At 43.0% G+C, this 21,242-nt stretch overlaps 1 protein-coding gene across 4 annotated transcripts in view; it reads left to right on the forward strand.

The window, feature by feature from the left end:
• The first annotated feature begins 305 nt into the window (after positions 1-305).
• Positions 306-21,242, forward strand: part of SMARCAL1 (SNF2 related chromatin remodeling annealing helicase 1) — a 39,072-nt gene continuing 18,135 nt past the window's right edge. For 2 of the 4 annotated variants that reach the window (XM_075430363.1, XM_075430364.1), the window contains exons 1-8: positions 1,306-2,259; positions 2,938-2,988; positions 5,680-5,940; positions 7,151-7,201; positions 11,048-11,228; positions 12,189-12,339; positions 15,147-15,305; positions 17,063-17,128. In XM_075430363.1, coding sequence (XP_075286478.1) covers positions 1,389-2,259; positions 2,938-2,988; positions 5,680-5,940; positions 7,151-7,201; positions 11,048-11,228; positions 12,189-12,339; positions 15,147-15,305; positions 17,063-17,128 — 1,791 coding nt within the window. In that variant the 5' untranslated portion in view covers positions 1,306-1,388. Of the gene's footprint in view, positions 434-1,298; positions 2,260-2,937; positions 2,989-5,679; positions 5,941-7,150; positions 7,202-11,047; positions 11,229-12,188; positions 12,340-15,146; positions 15,306-17,062; positions 17,129-21,242 lie in introns of those variants that run through there. The other 2 variants (XM_075430366.1, XM_075430365.1) reach the window with 2 other exon arrangements.

Here is a 21,242-nt window from a genome sequence, read left to right on the forward strand (position 1 = left end):
TGGCCCAGCCGTGCAGCAGTCGGTGCTGCCTGGGGCAAAGCCTCAGCCCGCAGCCGGCAGCAGGGGCCCGCACCGCGCATGTGGTCCCGAGCCAGACCCCTGCGGGAGGGTGGCGGGGGCGGCCTCCAGCCCCACGGCTCCCATAGCGAGACCCAGCAGCGCTCGGCGCCCCTGAGATGGCGCCGCGAGTGGAAGACTACATTTCCCAGCATGCCGAGCGCCCCGCGCTGAGGCTCCGCTCCCGGCGTGCTGCGCGCTGCTAGCCGTTTGGCGCCGGCGGGCGGCGCGGCGGGGCCTGCTGGGAGTTGTAGTCTGCGCGGCTGCGCGCCCAGTGGCGGCGAGCCCGGCCCTGCAGCCGGTGGGTGCGCGGGCCTGCGGGGAGACGAAGGCGGCTGGGCCGGGGCCTGCGACGTGGCGCTTGGGCCCCAGCGGGGTACGGCAGCGCTGGGACCCTGCGGGGTGGCGGGTGGGCCTTGGGGACGGCGGGGGACCCCAGCCTGCGGGGCGGCGGCCAGGGCCTCAGTGGAGTTTGGGGCAGGGGAGCCTGGTGCCTGCGAGGGGAGCGGGGCGAGGAGCGAGCCTCACTTGTTACAGGGCGGTGAAGAAAGGAGGTGTCTGGGTGCTGGGCGAGGCGGGCAGCCCGCGGGGCACAAGGCACGGAGGAGGTGGAGTGAGACCAGCGCCTACGAGCTGCGGTGGGAGTCAGGTCCTCGCCTGGATCACAAGGCCCTTGACCTGCGAGTGGACCTTTCTCACGGGGGGAGCTGACTCTGCCCGTCGGGGTTGAGTGTGTATCTGCTACATGCTGTGAGATGCCCAAGAACTTGAAGGTGCTCAGGGAAGATGGGGTGTTGTCCCATCTTTGCTGTTAGGTACCAGAAATATGAAACACTTCCACGCAAGGCTGTGCATTTGTAGGGCCGGCTCTGCAGTGCAGGGTGTCCCTGTGCTTGGCTATTTTATCAGTTCTGCTGGGATTTGCAGAGAAGAATGCTCAGAGCGGTAGTAGCATAGGGGTTTTCTACTTTTTCCATATGTTTTATGTATGTGGGACTGGCATGCAAGGCCCCAGCAGTAGTTGTCAGTGTCTGTTTGCTGATAATGGCTCAGCATTGGTCTGACAGCTTTGCTGTACTACTAGGTTTTTGTGTAGGATCAGTTACAGTAATACTAAATCACTAATAATACTGAATTATCAATACAGTAAGCATTTTTGGGGGGAACAGAGTTGAAACTCCCTGTCTTTTCTTGCTGTTTTTTTTTTTTTTTTGGTTTTTGTTTTGTTTTGTTTTTTGTAGACTGGCCTCCATTCCTGTAAAGAAGCAAGTGCCTCTGTGATAAATTCCCAATGCAGTTTTGATTCAGATTTATTGTTTGAATTGCTGAAGATGTCATCAGGCCTTACAGAGGATCAGAAGAGAAGAATTGAAGAGAATCGCCAGAAGGCTTTGGCTAGGAGAGCAGAGAGGCTAGCAGCCCAGAGAGGTGGACAGGTGGGGATCGCTGGACCTTGGGTAAAAGAACAGAGTCCAGGCAGTCGGGGAAACTTCAAGGAAGAAAACAATCGTGTCAGGTCCATTAGCCAGCATCAACAGAATCCAAACAGTCCTGTGGAGCAGAAGAGCTGTCTTCAGAAAGATTATAACCATTACACTGCAAACCAACAGATGACTGGTTCACATGGGGAGCAACAAAAGAATCGTTCAGAAGAGTTGGAACAAGCAAGTGGCATTAAGCAGTTCCCTACAACGGTCCCAGAGTCTCTGAGTTATTCCCATAAACGTTACTTGGATGCTGGGGGTCAGGAACGTGGACAGCAAGCTTTAATTAATGTTGGTGCATTCCAGCAGCCCAAATGCTACCCAGCTTTCAAAAACCCTACAGAACCATCTCATCCTAGGTTAATTGATAATGGGCACCCTGACGGTAGTAAAGATTTACAAAGTCAGAACAAATCTGCCATAAAATATGTTTCACCACCAAGCAGCGCCACCCCGAGTGATTCAGAAATGCTGATAAACACAAGCAGACCAAGGGAAAGAGAAGGGGGAGGTGGTGTCTTTCAGGCCAGTGGCAGGATGCAGAAGCTGGCCGGCTCTGCTGGTACAGGCTCTACTTTTGAAGCTGCCTCTTGCAAGAAAGCAAATACTGTTACCAGAGGAAAATGTGTGAAATACGGGGAAGACCGATTCCAGGTCGAAATAGGGTACAATGCTGAACTCATTGCTGTGTTTAAGAAGATACCAAGCAAAAGCTATGGTAAGAATTGATTGTTTGCTGTTATTTCTGAGTTACATTGGATCGAAGTTTCAGTGTCTTCTTAACTGTAGTTGCTGTATGCTCTTAGGAGTGCAGGTGTTGCTGAGGTGGAATACATGGTATTAACTGGGGACTGGAAAAGTAAAGACAGCTGAAATTAGAAATTCTGGGCATAAATAGCTTGATCTTGGATTTAGCTGAGCAATCGGAAATGCTGCTTTATGAACAGTGCTTTCAGAATTTTAGTGACGGCAGCTGGTCAGAGTCTTTGGGGGGTGAAGGAAGAGAAGTTATGAATTGGTATGGGAAAATGGGTCGCTTTAGCTGTAGTTCAGAGCTGATGAGCTGATTCTGTTAACTGGGTTACTGAGAGCAGTGGAGTCTCCACCTTTTAGCTTGCTTCTGATCTTTTCTCTCTGCCGTTCTTTGTTATATTCTACTTTTGTTTCCTCCATGTGTTGCTGCTCCCTCTGAATGGCTGCTGTGTTCTTCTTGTCTTAGTATTGACGTGCCCTATGGCTTTTTTAGTGTCATGTAGCTGTAGATTTGGGCATACTGTTTTTCAGGGGTGTGTTGCAAAGTTTGCATGAGTAGATTGAATTCTCTCCTACCTTGCATGAACATTTCACAATAGCACTTTTTTCTACCCCAAATGATTCATATTCTGCCCTATTTTAGATCCTGCTATGAAAAAATGGAATTTCAGCCTGGAAGATTACAGCAGTTTCAGTAAGTAAATGGGTTGTTGAATGATAAAAATTAATCCAAATCTTGACCCCCTTCTCCTGCCTTCCATAATTATTATTTAGCTTTGTTACAGTCTGGAGTAATAAAAGTAGTGCTACTCAACCGTAACGCCCATCTTTTAGGCATCTAGCTCATAACATTTTTCTGACACTTTGTATTTAATTAGAAATACCTTATTTTTTCAGCTATTCTAAATGCCAAGCATAGGTTTCACTTTTTCTACCGTCGCTGAAAATTGCAGCAACCAACAAACCTGATCACAGGAAAAAATTCTGCTGCGTAGGTGCTTCATGAGTCTGTATTGAGTCTTTTCCACTGGCTAATGTTCAATTTCTAGGTCCATTACTGTATTTTCTTTTTAAACAGCTTTTTTTTAAAAAAAACCCAACCCTTTTTCCCTGTTAATTTTGGGTGTCAGAAAAGGAAAAATGGTAATTCTCTGGGGATTTGAATGAAACTGAAAATGGATTTGCGTTTTTTTTGGCATAACAAGGATGGCTTTATCTTTTTTCTCTCCTGTCATTTTGTTCTGAAAAGATTGAGAGATGATAGAGGCAAATACTTCAGGTAAGCTTTTCAAAAGCACATTGTATTGAAGCAAGTGATAAATCACTATTGATTTCAGTGGGAACAGAATTAGGCCTGTGTTGAGCACTTTGAAAAACCCACAGTTGAGTGCTGGTATTTTAGCTTCCCATGTGGGCTGCCACACATTTATAATTTAAATGCTGCTGGTTTGCTTGAAATGTATCAAGTACAGATGAGAGCAGAGTCTCTGCACCAAGGAACTTGCAAATGAAGAGGATAGTTTTTAGAAATCTTTTTTTTTTTTTTTTCATTAAAGCTATCAAATATGTGAATTCTCTATGGAAAGTTCCTGTTGGTAGGGAAGACAGTATATCATCAACATTGAACAATGATAGCAGGGGAAAAAAATACCCTGAGAAAAAGGAACTGACTCTAAAGGGCCTTGGTTTTAAGTCTTATAAGTATAAAAACAATTATTGTAAAACTTCCCACTGTTAATTTTGTTTTTCTGAACAATATTGTCTTGTGTTATATTTCTTTCTGTGTACTATAAATTAAACATGCAGTCAAGCCTAGAAACAGATATTGAAATAAAAGTGTGAAGTATAGTGTTTTGATTTTGTGGGTTTTTTTCAATTTTGGTATTAGTTGTAGAGATGAGCTCTAACTATGCAATGCTGAAACGGTAGCATTTAAACTCTTTTGTTTGGTGCATTGGGAGGAGAAAGTCTAAATTGGTGGTGTCCTAGTCCTCTACTTCAGAAATTACTTTCTCTTGAACTTAAACTTCTTTGGAGCAGAAATCTCAGATGCTTGGGTTTATTCTGGAAGTCACTTATTTTAAAATAGTGGTGGATGAAATCTGAATGGTTTACTAACTGGTTAGGAAGAAAGTGTCCTCAGTTTGTTTCTTTTTCATATTCTCAAATCTTAATCATTGAACTTAAATTTTTTTAAGTTGTTGCATATCAGTAAGCTGGACTATTTAAGTAGAAACAGCGTGGGTCATGATGTGCGGCTTAGCCCTCAAAGGGTGAGATTCACCTGGGCTCACTCTAAGCAGCTACTGGATAGGGGAGGTTGCCTCTCTTTACAAATATATGGAGACAGAATGTACTTAGTGTTTCCGTGCTCTTGAGTCTAATGGGCTCTGGAGATGCTGGTGAATCCTTGTGTTGCTGTAGCACCTATGAGTTGGAGTCTTGGAGACGAAATTTATTATTTTGATGCTGTAAAAACACAAGAAACAAATCGTTGTTCCTTAACCATCACAGTTCAGCTATAATAATAAAGACAACATACGGGTGTAGATTGGCAGAGAGACACAGGAAAAAGTGGAACGTTTGTTCGTGTGGATAGCTGTGGTCCCAGGCTGACAGCTGTAAAATGCTGTGTCCCTTCTCCCCCCATGCTTTGGCGTCATGACAGAGGTGGTTGCTGGTGATTAGCAAGATAGGAGTGCAGATGGCTGGGGGGAAGTACACGTTTAACTGTAAGACACAGTAGAATAAAAGTGATGGACTTAAATTGTAACAAAGGAGATTTAGGGGTTTGGACTAGATTCCTTCCTGGTATCCTTCCTACAGTATTGTGAATATACAGCATTCCTCCTAGATGAGATTGTGTATCAGGCATTGACGTGAGGCAGGAGGCAGATATTTTTAGATTCTTTTCCTTTGCTGTTTGCAGAAGTACCTTCCCATCTTTTCAGGCACTACTGATCACCATGCCCCTGTCTCTGCAGCTTTTTAAGTGAAAACGCTGTGTGAATGTGTGCAGTTTACTGCTGAATGTGGTTCTGCAGATTGCCTGCCCTGGCCTAGGGAGCCATGTTTTGTGATTGCTGACAGAGGGAGCCTAATGCAGTGACAATGCTGGACAGACTCTTGTTCACCTACTGTCACTTGTTCCCTCTGCCCCTGCCGTATTCTGTGTGGAAAATCCCACCAACTTGCTCCTTCAGGCCATCACTCTCTGTCCCTGTGAGGGAAAGCAGGGAATCATCATTCCTTTTAAACTTGAAGATATATGGCTTGTTTGTCATTCCTTTGTCCCTTCTCTTCCGAAAGCATCCTGTGAATCTTCAGTTTATCCATGTTCTTTGTTATTAATTCTTTTCTCTATATCTCATGCTTTTCTCCCTAGTGGAAGCAGCAAATCAACTTTCGTCAGTAGTTCTGGCACCACTGGATGGAGAAAATGCAGTTGGCTTGGCATCCAGCTCTCGTTTCGTTGGCAGTAGGGTTGATGTGAATTCCCTCTTGAAGATGTGTAAGAACTGGAAGAAACCCTCAGCCTTTGTCAAAGGGAAGTGCATGCTGATTTCTCGCTTGCGGTTTGAGGTTGATATTGGGTATTCTGCAGAAGTGATTGGAGTGTTCAAACAGATGGATTCCAGAAATTATGGTGAGTCTCTGGTTATTTCTGCGTTATTCTAATGACGTTGTTGGGACTGCTCTTGGAGTGCTGTGAATGCTTCAGAGGAGAGAAATTGTGAGAGTACATCCCTCTGAAACAGCGTGAGGCGGTGGACTTTGGTGAAGATTTTGAGAGCTTCTGTATGTGGCGCTGTATCTGTGTCCTGCACTTTACTCCATGCCAGAACATGTCCTTTTCTGGGCCTGTTAGCCAAGGTGATGTTTCAGGACTCAGTGTGATTGCATTTACTGTTGAGGTGGGATGCACTGATAATTTGCCAGCAGTATGGAGGCCAGGCAGAAGTTCTTCTCTTTATTATTAAATGCAGTTGAACATTCTCATATTTCTCCTGGCTTACTGTGGTGTATAATGGCTGCAACTGCCTGAGCAGATGAGTTTACCAGCAGCTTTACTGATGTTTTTGAGGCAAGTGGAACTGTAGAGCACTTTTTATGTTGACATTCAGATTTCAATAGTAAATACTGGTTTTTGCCACTGGTAAAGTGGGAAATGAGGCACGGAGCGATGAGGTGACCTGCACAGTGTCACAGTGGGTCAGTGACAGCATGGGGAACAAATCCTGGAACTCTTGTTCTTTGGGCAGGGCCCCACCTGGCTCATTGTGTCTTCAGCTGACTCTGAATTCACTGTAATCTTCACTTGAATTTGTAGGCAGGCGCTACCCAGGGATAAACTTACCAGACAAGGCTGGCATTCATGTTCATTTTGGGTATAAATGAACTGGGGAATTTCCTCTGTACCATCCTGAGCATGTCATCTGTAGGCTACAGAGGTACAGTTGAAAGTGCTTGTGTTACTGACTGAAGTCAGAGTTTGTGGGTTAGCAAATAGAAACCTTCATGCATATTCTTTGTCCCTTTTTGCAGTGAAGAGAAAGTGGTTGCTGAAATGCTTGAACAGGTGTGTTCGTTACAATGGTTCATTAGGGTAGCTGACCTCAGCTTGCTCCAGTGATAACACCACTTCTAGATATGTGCTCACACTTTTAAGTCTCCTTCAAACTGTTTGTTTAACATGAAAGCAAACAGAGGAGAACTGATGGCTGGACAAGGTAAGAATTCTTCTAAAGCAGTTCTGAAATGCAGGGAATATGAATGGATAGCCTTATTCTTACAGACAGAGAATTTAATCTTTTTTTGAAAGAGACTTATGACAGTGTTGCTTGTAACTATTGCAGATATGAACACCAGAAGGTGGAATTTCCTGCTGGAGGACTATCCCAAACTAAGTGAGTAGCTGCGTTTTCCTGGCTAGGGCTATTTTCTGGGGAGACAAATGAATTCTAACTTCATTTCTTGGCCTAAGCCTTTTCACTCTGGGGGAGATAAGTTGCTAATGAACCATGAAGCAGGTGTCTTCCTGTAATGTCAGACGTTTACACTGTTTGCCCAGACTCAAAATTTTATAAATGTGTGTTATTCATGGCAGTCCTTTAGGGGGCCCATTGGGAGGGTGTCTCTATTTTGTCAGATTCTGCGCTGAATTTCTCTGCCATTTCTTAGAGCACATGGATGCATTTACTATCACAAAGTTATTTTTTTATAACATGCAGCAGCTCTACTTGAACTAAGGAGTTGAAGGAGAATTGGTTCCTCTGTTCTCACTTGCCAAATTTGAAGACGTTGGCAGGGTGTTTGCCAGGCCTTCCTGTCCCTACAGCAGTTCTGTCTTACTGACTCTTTTTAGCTGTGCTCCGCTTGTCCTCAGTGCCAGCCTGCCTTGCTCCTTTTTGTGTGTGTATCCATTGGTAAAGGGGCACAGCCACCCCTTGCTTAGAAAACAAACACGTGTCAGGCTGGCTTACTTCCAGTTCTTTACGTAGTGTGCATGGTGTTGTGCTATTTCATTTCACACCCAGCAAATTTTGTTTTTCAGATCAGAGCGCTAGGTTTTCAAGTCAGCTGATGATTTCTGTAACAACCACTTCATCCACAGTTACAGTCTGGGTGGTGATTGTCTAACTGGTTTTGTTCAGCCTCATATGTTACTGCTAGTAATAATAGCTTTGAGACAGCACACAACTCTGAAGTTTTTAACTGATGTGCGAGGCAGGTTAGAATTCAGGTTGCTTCCATAGCTGAGTTGATTGTGTATGAGGCGAACAAGAACAATTGCTTGTTTCTCTTGCACAAGTGTGCAGATCTGCTTGAAGCAGAATTTCCTACTCTGCTAAAATGCTTTGGTGCTGATTGGATCCTTAACAGAAAGCTTAGCAAAACAATTTTTTGAGAGCATCGTATTTTCCTTTGCAAGTGGAATCTAAGCATGTAGTGTTGCTACAACATTCATTTCTTGGTAGAAGTTGACCAGCAGAGCCCTGCCTTTACGCATCTGTGTAATGCTGGTGAAAATGTGAATTGCTGCACTGAAATGTAGAGCGGTGGTTTGTTGTGGTTTGTTTTTTTTTTTTAAAAATGGATGCCACTTTACAGATTAATCCAGTCTCAGCAGCATGCTCCTAGCACATCTGCTTCTTAGTTTTTTACATTTGTTAAGTTTATAGAGTGCTTTGAGATGAATAGCATTACACAAGTCCTAAGTATTATTATTTATCATCCCAGCTGGCCTGCTGTGTTTGCCTTGGTACTCGTGTGAGGGTATGTGGCTGTGGAATTTGACTGGGGTAAGCTTCAGAAAGATAATAAACAAGGTGCTCTACATAAGTCCGTAGAAGGCGTGACTGAGTGTTTCAGAGCTGAAATGCTATTGCTCAGAGTAGTTTTTCTCCAGCATGGGCTCCCAGTTCCATGGGATACCGAAGCACATTTAATAATTGAGTATCTGCATGCTACTATGATGCATGTGTTAATAACATTAGTAATGGTTGTAGGGCTGAAAACCACATTGTGGGGACTTGTAGGAATGCCAGATCATGAAAATAAGTGAGTGTGTCTTGGGGGAGACAACTGTGAAACTCCAGGATTGGGATGTTGACAGGCCCTGATTTCAATGGGAGCTCTCTCTCTCAGTTTGCTAAAAGGGCCTTTTGTGCATGCCAAGGGCCTGATCCTGTAGCACGTGCTAGGCAGTCTGAGCAAACACATCATTTCCCAGCCTGTCACTCTTTCGGCCACGCTGCCTGGCAGTTGTATATGCTGCATGAAGTATTCAGAATCCCACTGATTTAAGGAAAGAAAAAAATAAAATCTCCGTAAATGTTCTTGCAGGGTGTAATTTGTGAGGGCATTTGAGGCTTCTAGCACGTGCCTTTTTGAGGAGCTGCATTCACTTTGTGCCTGTTCATTTACCTACGTCAATATAAAAAAAAAGAAAAAAAATCTAAAAGGCTGGTTGCCATTTCCAGCAGAGATATCTGTTAGTTGGGAACTGTTCGTAGAGGTTAATGTCTCTTTGCCTAGCTGCTCAGTCATCTTTACATAAAGGTCACTTCAGTAAAAAATGTCTGTTGGATGAATCATGGTGGTGGCAGATATATCTTAATCGTTCTCCCAGCTCATGTACAGAACAATAGCAACAGAATTATCAGTGAGCAAATTGTAGCAATTATGCTAACACATAGCTCAGTCTGTGAGTGTAATAACAAGCTTGTGCTGTACTTCGGGTGGAGAGTTCCTGCTATTGAAGAAGTATAAATTAAACTGGAGAGTTTAAAAAGTTTGGTCATTGCCCAACCACAAATGGAAATCTTTTCATATGTATATTTCTTGGAATTGCATTCCCCCTTCATATGGCAGGGGTCCATTCTGCTGCGTTCCTCTTGGGGATAACTGAAATGAAAATACCTAACTGAATTCTGGAGGTGCATTTACTGCTGGTATAGCGAGTTCTTATTTCAGTTTGCATAGCTCTGGTTATTTTTGCAGAGTTGTTTTATGTCTTCTTGACTTCATATACAAACCAACCACTAAATAAATAAATTAAAAAAGCTTCCTGCAATAAAGGATCTGTGCACATGCATTGTGTTCCTAGTGTAGAGGTGTATTTTTTTTTTTTTCTCAGTCAGTGGTTAAAGATTTATTACTAAAATGTTTTCCTGGTCCCAGCTCACTGCATGTCTTAAATTGGTATTTATTTATATGGAAACTTACTGTGGGACTGAAAATAAAGACTTTTTTGGGATGGGATAGAGAGGCTACTGGAGGGGACTGAAATAAGGTGGTCTAGGAGGAGAATTGCCCTGACGCTTTGCTTGTTGTGATGCATGGGTTGAAAAGATGAAGGCCCTGAGGTCTTTGCATAATGGAGGCTCGGGATCCCTTTAGTTCATCTGGGAAGGTTTTAAGCTGCAGGTAAAGTTGAGAGGGTTCACGGGTGAGACAACAGTAGTGGTGAAGGACTCAAGTGGCCGCCTGTGGACTGGTTCTGGCCTGCAAGCTACTTCTGTCCAGGAGAACAGCAGTGGACACCAGCTGAGCAAGGAGTTGCTGTTGGTACCATGACCCTGAAGGAGGTCTGTCAGAGCAATGCTGATGGTGGTACAAGAGCAGTTGTCTGGAAGTGCTTCCTGTTTTCTTATCCAAACATGGCAAATGAGGGGTGATGAAGTGGAGACAGAGCCAAAGCTGTGTGAATTTGGCGAACAGGAGAAGGGAGTTTTCAAAGCTGAAGCTGTATAATCTTCTTTAGGTAACTGTGTCTTCTTTAGGTAGCTGTGTCTCAGGTCACTCGTGATCACTTAAGGATGGTGGAGACCTCAGAGGTGTTTAATGCAGAATGCCAAGGTCAGGATAAAGATGCCTTCTAGGCTTCAGGAGCTCTTTTGTTCAAATCTATACTTTTATTTCTGACTAAAGTGTGCCCTAAGCTGCCCTCAGTGTGAATAATCCAGCTCCAGCTGTATTAGTAGCAATCATCTCTGAATGATGGCATCAGACTTTCATTTTTTTATAACCAAGTCTAAATATGAGGGGAGGAGATGTGATTCATCGTGTAGTTCTGAAATAGACTTCAAGGAAGAGGCCAGGCCAGCACCTGTGCATGATGTGATGCTTCCTTGAGCTGTTTCAGGACAGGAGATAATACTGTTGATGAGGTTGAGGGTTGTGCCCTGGCGTCCATAATATAAGTTATGTGTGTTGCCCCTTCTGATAATAAACTGCTCTGTTCTTTGCAGTGGAAGTGTTACAGAGCCTTGCGTCAGTAGAAGTGGAGCCACTGCCCAACGCAGTAATACAGATGTTTGCTGCTCAAATACAGAGATCTACATCACAAACAGACATTCCTGATGCTGACCTTTCAGTAGTGGACTCCAAAGTTGTGATGAGCCTCATGCCCTTTCAGCGGGAAGGTGTGAAGTATGTCCTTTTTGCATGCTGTTGAGAGCTAGAACCATGTACTTTATATTGGTGCCCAGGCTGCATTCTCTTCTGTGGAGGGCTCCACATTTCTTCTGAGTCTTGGGCTGTTACACTCCGGCACCCTGGGCTCTTGGTTGTTTGCTATGGCGTGGTATGGTTTGTTTTGTTGGGGGGTTTTTGTATTTTTTTTTTTTTTTGAGTGACGCATTTACTCTGTTTCTAGCTTGGATTCTTCAGCATGAGTCAGGAGGAAAGTAGCATTTTGCTAGTCTCATAAAATAGTTCAAATGATACATCTCTGATCTTCCCCTTGTGATTCAGTGTGTGCTTAATTGTCAGATGATTTTTTTATTTTGTAAGGTCATATTTTTTTTTTCCCCAAGAGCATCTCTTTTGTTGTTGTTGTTTTTTAAATATAAACTGCACATGGGAAAGTGCCAGGACATGGGACAAAGGTCCTGAAAGATTTAAAATTACTAATTGTATGTAGAGATAAACTTTTAAATGTCCCTGTCCCCATCATATATGGTCATCAGTTGTTGACTTCAAGATGCAATCCAGGGAAGTCTGTACTTACTGGTGTTAAAGTGGCATTGTTATTAATACCGCTTTCTTAGCTCAGCCAGGATGAACTCTGGGACATAATGTGACTAATATGGAAAGAATGTACTTTAAATAATTGTAAGGTCTCGAGACTACTCCTCGTTTGAAATCAAAGTCTCTAAGGCCTGGGCTGAACCACTCTGTTCAGGAGCTGCCAAGAGTTGCTCACTTAGCACAAGAGTTCCTCACTTGTGTTAAGACTAAGGGAGAAGACATAAGTTTACTGAAGAACCCAGATCACTTCCAGATGATCCCCATTATAAACTTGGGATGAGTTGTGCTCATCTTGGCTGCCAGGACAGGTGGTAACCCATTTCTTGACTCTTACTTATTTCCCCTCTCTATTTTCCCAAGTTTTGCAATTTTAAGAAATGGACGTTTACTTCTTGCGGATGACATGGGCTTGGGCAAGACCATCCAGGCAATCTGCATTGCTGCGTATTACCGGAAAGAATGGCCCTTGCTGGTGGTGACTCCTTCTTCTGTGAGGTTTACATGGGCAGAGGTACTGTGAGCTTGAACGTGTGCAGATGGCCAGCAGAGAGCATGTGTGATGGTTATACTGTGTTGCACTCTACAGAGTTAAAATTTTTAAAATATGTATATTGAGGGGAAGAAACTAAAATTTATACTCATTTAGAAACTTGAGGGGGGGAAATTGCTTGGCATTGACTATATGATATATTGCTATTTTCTTTTATTGGCTGATTTTTCTTTTTGTAGTCCAGCTGATTTGTTGGAAAGAGGAAGATCTAGAGAAAATATCTCCTCTGACCTTCTCTTAACTTTGTTCCTGCAAGTCAGCGGCTCCAAGGGGATGTTTTACTCGTCAGTGTCAAAGACAATAGTTGCATTCAAGCAATTGTCTGTTGGTATTCAAGCCCTTCATAACATTATTTGCCAGTCCCTTGGCTGGAATAGAAGTCCAGATGCTGGGATTCTCCGCTCTGTTCAAGAGGCCCCATTATCATCATGAAGCATCTGTCATTATAAGTCTTTTTGCCTCTCCACTGTATGCTGCTGACTCTGCTGAGTTCTGTATTAATGTTGATCAGGAGCACAAGAAAGCTTGTATGGTTGGGAAATGTATCTTGTATAAATTGCTGTCATGGTTTCTACACTGAGGCTGTTTGATTGCTGTAGGCTAGTGAAATGTTCACTGTGGGGGAAAAAAAGGTAAGCCAGAGGTTTTAGGTTAGTAATTTCATGCCTGAGCAAGAGAGAGTGGGAGTTTAGCTTTCCCTGGAATGTTGCGTTGGTGAGAAGTGTGTTGATTGGGATTTGCTGGTTTTGTGCTGTACCTGGGTTGTTAGAGCATCTTGGCTTGTGTTTTCACGTCCAGTAGTGCAACAAAATGTTGGGCAACAAGAAAAGAAAATTGTTTACTGAACAAGGGAGTGATGCTCATCATGTTTGAGATTTCAGAGGCCTGTAGACCTCTGGGTCAACACCTAACCCAAATCCATGGCTTCTGTGGGATACCTACTGGGAACATTCTGGGGCCTGGTTTCCTGAGGTACTGGGCACCTGCAGCTAAACTCCCACATCCTGTTACATTTAAGCAATACAAGGTGTTTGTGTTTTTTGGTTTTCTTTTACTTTGTGTGCTTGATTTCTTCTTCCTTCCCTTACTCCCAGCTCCCAAGGAGGCTGTTGTGGGAGATGTTTTGTTAGGACATTTGCTTTAGAATTATCTGTGTTGCTTTGTGGGTATGTGAAGGATGCAGGCTGAAGAAAAATGTGTTGTGAAAGTGGAAGAAGGTGGGGTTTATTATGGTCTGTAATCTACTCAGTTCATTCTTGCACAAGTGTGCATTACTATAATGGTAGAAGCTTTTGTGGTGTCTCTGGAGCTGAATTGCCAGAAATTGTCTTAATCTCAGAGCTGTCAGTGTTTTGTTTTGGCTTTCTGGGCTCAGGCCACCAAATGCCTTTATATTCAAGGTGCCATAGGAAGCTAGCGGGCAGATGCGAGGTACTCTTGAGTGAGAAGTACTGCAGCCATGTGCCTTTGAAGTTCAGCATTGAAACTTAAATACTTAACAGTTAGGGCAGTTTCAAAACACTTCTTGTGGACAGAAGTCAGCATCAGGTGAGAAATATAGGATCATTTTACCGAGTGAATTAGTCACGTGCCCTTCATAAAAGGAGAGGGCACTACATGTAGGAGCTTCCAGATACTTTCCCACTGCTGCCACCTTTGTCTAAGTTTTGGCTTAGCGTCAGCCACATACAGTTTTTTGTTGGGATGTAACCTTGCCCACATGTTGGCCCATTTTGGTTGTGGTGCTTGTCATAAGCAGTGAAGGATAGTTAATTGTTATTTTCTCACGTACTGAGAAATACAGGAAGCTTACATTTAACTCCTCTAGCTGCTGCATGTGGTTGCTGAACAGAAGCAAGAAGGAATGATGCTTGGGGAAGTTCCACAAGCTAAGGGCTTAGAGGCAGAGATGCCATTCCCCATCACCATTCCTTGGATACATTTCTTCCTGGTTGCTGAAGCCCCAGCCAGTTCTCTGCAGAGCAACATCAGCAGAACTCAAGTGTTGCAGAGAGGTTGGTGTCACTGGGGACACAATTACAAGGGAAATGGTGGGTACGCAGTAGCTAACAGATGGGTTTGGGGGAGGATAGCTTGCTCTGATGTGTGGAGCCTTTCAAGAGGTTGATTTGAATGACTATCAGCACATGTATTTCAGCTGCTGTCATAGAGCAGCTGGTGTGTTGTCAACTTGATCTTTTCATTTTGTTTGTTTGTTTGGAGTTTTTCTGGTAGATTTTTTCAGAAGGAGAGGTAGTGGAAGTGTTTTTGTTGATCTGGATGAGTTGTACTTTGTCCTCCTGTGGAGTAAACATTACTGTAGTGAGATGTTTACTGCATAGAAGTCTGTGTTTCAAAGCCTGAGAGTTCCTACTGAGTGCAAAAACTAAGTTTCTCAGTCAGTAGTGGTCGCTGCATTCTCTGGCTCTGAGCGTAGGAGGTAACATAGTCAGGAGGTTATGCACATTTCTACTACACATCAGATTTTTTTTTTCAGTAAGAAGCAAGAATAGAGCATGTTTGAGCCTTGCTAGCTGTGGAAGGTAGATTTGGCCTGATAACCTGAGTTCTGTTCCTGATCTTACGATTAAGAGGATTGTTGCCTTGGGAAGGCTGTTTATCCTTACTGTGCTCCAAGCTGATGTCCAGTGGAAGGTGGGGTAGATTCATGTTCTAAGCATTTAAGAGGATGGTCTGTGAAGTGCTTTGGGATCCCGACAGAGAACATAAGCACCAGAATGCAATTAATTGCTTTTGTCTTCCTCCAGGCATTTCACAGGTGGCTTCCATCCTTGAGTCCAGGTAGCACCAATGTCATAGTGACTGGCAAAGACAACCTAACAGCAGGCTTGATCAACATTGTCAGCTTTGACCTCCTCAGCAAGATGGACAAGCAACTTAAGAGCACTTTCCAAGTAGTTATTATTGTAAGTAATACACTAAAATTTTGAGGTTAATTGTATGCTGCAAAGGGGGTAACCTTTGTGTTGTACAGCAGTGTGAAGTGGGCCTTATTTAGGACTGAAACTATCTTGTAATTGTGGCTGCAGTCACAGCTCTCTCCAAAAGTAGAAGCAGGAGGGTTTTCCGAAACTTTCTGAGATAACCAGAAGAGTTTAATTCCGTTTTGATTCCTGAGGCTGTATTTTCTCTTTTACTGGCTGTGGTGCTTCTCCAGTTTCATTGTGGTTGAGCATGAGAGCAAGGTATTTAATGTGGTGTGTCAGTAGTCTTGGAGTTGTATTGTTTTGAGGGGACTGGACTTCAGGGTGATGTTAGTGTTTATCCAGTAAACCTGGTAACCTCTCAACTTCAAGTGTGTGGGTAAAGCATCAAAAAAACTCCTTTTGCTTGTGTTCCACTGACAATCTGCATTAAGCCTACTTTGATCACTTGTATCATTTTTTTTGTAAATTACTTCAAAATCCACTTTTTAATCTTTTACAGAGCTGTGGTAAAAGGCATTTTTCTAGATTTCCGTTACTAAAAATTCAAAACGTCTAGTGTTTCAAATCCAACTTGGATCAATAGAGACCAAAAGTGTCTACATAGGTTACTATGAGTGTTTGATGTTCTCAGCACACATACGCACCTGTCCCTAAGATCATGACAATTGGCACATAATAATCCTTTTGTTTCTCAGCATCAGATGGGAGTGTAGAAATAGACAAAGTTCTTTGGAGACCAAACTGCTCATGGGGGAATCGATTTTTTTTTTTTTTTTTTTTTTTAAATTTTTTTTTTCCCCTGCCTGCTCTCTGACAAGGCATTCTGTGAGAGTGGAAATGCAGATTGTTGCTTGGGGTAAAGGGACTTGGGCTCTAGGGCTACTGCCCTGGAAGCTTTTACCAGCACTGAGCTGGTGGATGTTCTTTCTGTGTGTTTACAAGTTCAAATTTGGACCCTGTATATATTTTTACAGATGGGAGTAGTCCTACTGAGTGAGCTTCCTTGCTTTTTCTTCCAATGTTCTTTTGATGGCTGGGAACATTAATGTAGCTTATTTGTTAATCAGGAGGGAGAAGGCTGTGCCTGAGAGGCTAAGCAGTTGTATTGTCTCTGCATGCATGATTGCTTGCTCATCCACATGTGGAAAGATGAGAGTGTACCCTTGGAGGCCGCCGATTACTTTTTGTATCTAAGTTCTGCTTTGCTACAGCAGTAGAAATGAAGCCTGTTTGGGGGTGATGTCTCAAGTAGGAGGCTATTATCCACCTGGTGAGCCCTATCAGCAGAACGGTTGGATCCTAATTAGGTTTCTGTTTTTCCTTGTAATTTTTATTAACCCCTTATTTAGGGAAGTAGCACTGTATAGGCCTCCTATGTTTATGCATTTAAAGGACACACAGGGCAAGGGAATATCAGTGGAGGAAATAATGTTCCTCTTTCTCCTTCCCTCTCCAGCCCCCTCTGCTCGCTTGTTTGTGGTCAGTTGAGATTCATGGCTTTAAGGTTTGATTTCTGTTCCATTTGCTTGCAGCTGTGGGTTTGAATGTAGGAACCCTGCTATTCTCCACGCTGTCTTTTTGTTTAGAATTTGATGTGACTCTCCCAGTGCTTGAAATATCCTCTGGGATGACAGGCTTGTGGCATTAGATAGCTGAGAATACTGGAGTGGTTCTGTAGCCTGCACTTGGACTATGGATCAGAACTGTCTTCACTTTCATGCTTGTTTTTTTTTCAGGATGAATCTCATTTCCTAAGGAACATAAAAACTGCACGATGCCGAGCTGCCATGCCTGTACTGAAGGTGCGTGTGCTGGGTGCCAGATCTCCAGCAGCTTAAGGTCAGGCTCCCAGAGCAGTGTTACTACATTTACCAGGTTTAGGAGCCAGCAGCTGAATTCTGTTGTTGTGCAACTGGAAATCCAGGTAATGTTGTAGATCCAAGAGCAAAATTTGTCTCTGGCTTAGCCACTTGTTTCCATAGAAATGCCAGACAGGAAGACCTAGGAAAAGAACTTCAGAAGTCCCCTTGATCTAACTGTGGTACTGCCACTGGTGAGTTTTATGGTGATGGGAAAAAGGGAACGTCAAAACTTACTGAATCTATTCAGGGAGAGTAGAAAGAATACAGTAGTGTCAACGTTGCTTGTTTAATGGAAATAATCATTACCAGTTACTGCTTGGCATGCAAATCCCTGCTGTATATCAAAATGACATTACTTAAGTCCCTTCCTTGGCTCTGGTTTTGGGCTCTACTCTGTTACTGCAAACTTTCAGTGTGCATTTGTGTGGCTGGGGTTCAGGAACACTCCTGCTGGTTAAATGTGCAGAACTAGTAGGCAATGTCAGAATGTGAGGTTAGCAAGACTAGTGGCCCACAGAAGGGAGGCAATATTCAATTATGCGATAACAGGAGAAATGTAAATTTTAATGTCTGCCTGTTGTCCGGGGATCAAAGAATCAAACTCTTCCTGGTAGCCTCTAGCAGATTAGAGTTAAGAGTAGTTTCTAGACACTGCAAAATCTGTACGTTAGAACGAGGTAAATGCAGTTCCTCTTTGGCAATTATCAGCAAGTGTGTAGAAAGAGAAGATTCGATCTGTGATGGTTTTATAGCAACCAGCTTTTACATGGAGGATTCTTAATGGAAAGCCAAAGGTGGTTGTCCTTGAATAACTTCATTGTTCTCTTTAAAGGCCTGACTCTTGTCTTCTCTTGGCTTTCAAATCAGTTCAGGCTTTTAATGTTTGGAAATGAAGTAGGAGGTCCAATTTTATGAGCAGTTTGAAGTACAATAATTAAGGTGTATGTCTGAAAATGGTGGAAAATAACAAATTTACCTCACTGCAAAATGCTCAAAAAGCGATTTCATCCTTTCCTACTTGTAGTTTTGTAAGGATCAGCTTGTCAAAATTATTTGCAGGCTACAAGACATGAGAGTGAAAGATGGTAGCTGTTAAACGGAGGTTAATTGCCTGTATGCACTTACTGAGAATTTACAGTTTTATGCTGTCACATCATCTCACAGAACTGAGAACTGGTACTTCTGAAACTGAATTTCAGTCTTGTGAAGGCATTAAGAGTTTCGTGTTCTTATCATGCATTATCTCACCTGCAAACAGCATACAGTACCAGATGTTTCATGTTAGATGTTCAGGTAAATTTTATTCTCCTGCTTGCTGACTAAAACTTCTGAAGTGACTATTTGCTGTAATAGCCACTTTTCTGCTCTCCTTGCTTTCCAACACAGGTGTTTTGCTCTAAAACTAGCCCTTTTAACAGCTTTGTCTTCAACTACTAGTGAGTGATGCTGTGTTCACTACTGGCACAGCAAATCACAGCAATGCTTTCATATTTGAAAGAACTGCCAAAATGTGAGGAGTTTTCATCACTAGAATACTGGATTTAACAACTCCTCTGTGTCATCTTTATGGTAAATAGTCAATGGGGTAAAAATGGGAGTATTTTCAGTATTTTACATGATAATGTAAAATGATTTGAGATTATTGAATAAGAGACATTGATAAACATGCTGCTGAGGATAATATTCTTGCTCTTGCCTTCTTTATGTTAAAAGGCTTAGAGCAGTACTGGGGCTCTTAAAGACCAAAAAAAGCTGTATCCATAGGCAAGGTACACTGCTTCTAGCACCTTAGTCCCTACCAGCATGAAGCCATGCCAGTGCTGTAACCAGAGCCCCTGGAGCCAACTCGTGCCTTGTCTACCTTCTAAGCGTTACCGATTCTCTCTGTTGTTAGCATTATGCTTCTTCACACTTTCTGAAACTGCCATAGTTGCTGTATTTCTTACAAGGTTCTCGACATTCTAAAGCATGAAAGCTTAGCCTTGAACTGGCTTTTGGGGACAGAAAAGAAAAAAAAAACACTTAAGGACTGTGATCCTTTGTCCTTACATGCTGCAGAGATTTATGAGTCCATAATGACACTGGGCAGATCTAAGTTAAAATGTTTCTGAGCCTGAAATGTTTCTGTCACTTCTATCCATACTTAATGGATTCTTTTTATCTTGATAGAATCTGCTCCTGTGACTTCTCCATTTGAATAATAAATAAAATATAAGAACTGTTACGACTGTTTAGACAGAACTGCACAATAATCAGATTAAAAAGGTGACTTACCTTGGATATTAATTTTCATAGAAGCATAGAATAGAATCATAGAATAGAATCATAGAATGGTAAGGGTTGGAAGGGACCTTGAAGATCATCTGGTTCCAACCCCCCTGCAATGAGCAGGGACATCTTCCACTAGATCAGGTTGCTCAGAGCTCCATCGAACCTGGCCTTGAACAATTCCAGGGAGGGGGAAAGTTTGAATCTGCCTTGTTAGATAGCCAAGCTGAATCTCCACCTCTGAAATATTTAACCTATGGTTACGGCATTTAAAGTCTCACTTTAGTTTTAATATCTGATATTGACTGGTCTTCAAAATGAAGTGATATTTTTAGCCACTCAGTAATAGTTCATCTTTCCCTGCTCTCTTGTACGTATTGTGGAGCAACCATGGTATGAAATTGTCAAGTAGAACCATGTATTAAACATGTGGCCTAAGTTTGTCAGTTGGGAACTTCCAGACTTTTTTTAATGTTAAAAAATTCCACAGACAGTGTGTGTGTAGTGTTCTGGTGCGTGTAGTATTCAGTATGTTTTGTCACATACTAAGCTGCTATGCTGACAAAGATTTAGGAAAGTTTTGCTTGGGACAGTGGGAAGTGTGACCAGGACTTTTTTGTGCACTTTTATAATGGCTGGATGTATGCAGTGACCATGCTCGCTACCTGGTAGCTTGCCCCAGGTTGTCAGTAATTTAGAGTAAGTGTATGGTCATGTTGTGCCCAATTCATTGTTACTGGATGAAACTTTGAGAGGAACTTATAATTACACAAACAATAAGATAGGGTGAGCTGAAATAGCAGCAGCAAAATATGTAGGCCACATTTCTTATTCCCTTCACATTGCCATTGGATGTGCAAACTTGTGGGTGTGCAGACTTGTACATGAGGGACAATGCTTCATCCGCCTACATGGAATCAGGTGGCAGAGTTTGTACACAGCCTGTGTGCATCCCTGCAAAATTATGGAGGCGGATGGATTGAAAGCTGTGGTAGGAAACAGCCTTGTGATGTTTTGACATGTGGCAAAAATCCTGCTTTCAAGCCCAGCCAGCTTTCATGCTGGCCAGTCTGTGCCAGCAGTTGCATGCGATCTGTCCTCAGCTTCAGCATCTCTTACAATACTCAAGAGGGCTAGAAGTTCCTGTGTTCAAAGTGGTCCTTTTGTCTTGTTTCCACACACACCAAAGTGAGAATAGCCTCATACTGTTGGGCTTTGGTGGAGTCACCACTTTCAGGCCTGGCTTGTCCCTGCCTCTAATCCAGAGCAGTGGCAATCAGTAGTAGGACCTACTTGTCACCTTGCTGCTTTTCTTTAGTCTGATGATTGGGACTAAGTTCTTACCAGCGTACTGACAATATTGGTTGTTCCTTTGCCTCTGCCCTGCATCTGCCTCCATCAGAGGTAGAAAGTGTCGTGCTGTTACGTCTTTGTAAGCATTTTGTTTATTCCTCCCAAGAGTAGACTGGCCCAAAGACGTGAACATAGGAGGGGGAATATACATGCTACCAATATCCATAAAACAGCAAAGCCCCAGGGGTGTAGATGAAGAAGAAACAACAAAACAGAAGTTTTTCACTGACCTGTGGTGGGATCCTTTGGGGACTGGAGTGAAAAGGATTCTACATCCTTGGACCAGCCAAAGTGCTGCGTGGTCTTTGTTCTTCTATAATTGCAAGAAGTATTGCAAGGCAGTGGAAACTGGGGAAAGTCCCAATGGAACATGGATGAGTTTTTCTGAAGAGTGACAATAAGTTTGTAGTGAAGAACTGGGTTGGAAACTGAG

This window comes from Opisthocomus hoazin, chromosome 9, assembly GCF_030867145.1.
Source record: "Opisthocomus hoazin isolate bOpiHoa1 chromosome 9, bOpiHoa1.hap1, whole genome shotgun sequence".
In the NCBI taxonomy this organism is placed as follows: Eukaryota; Metazoa; Chordata; class Aves; order Opisthocomiformes; family Opisthocomidae; genus Opisthocomus; species Opisthocomus hoazin.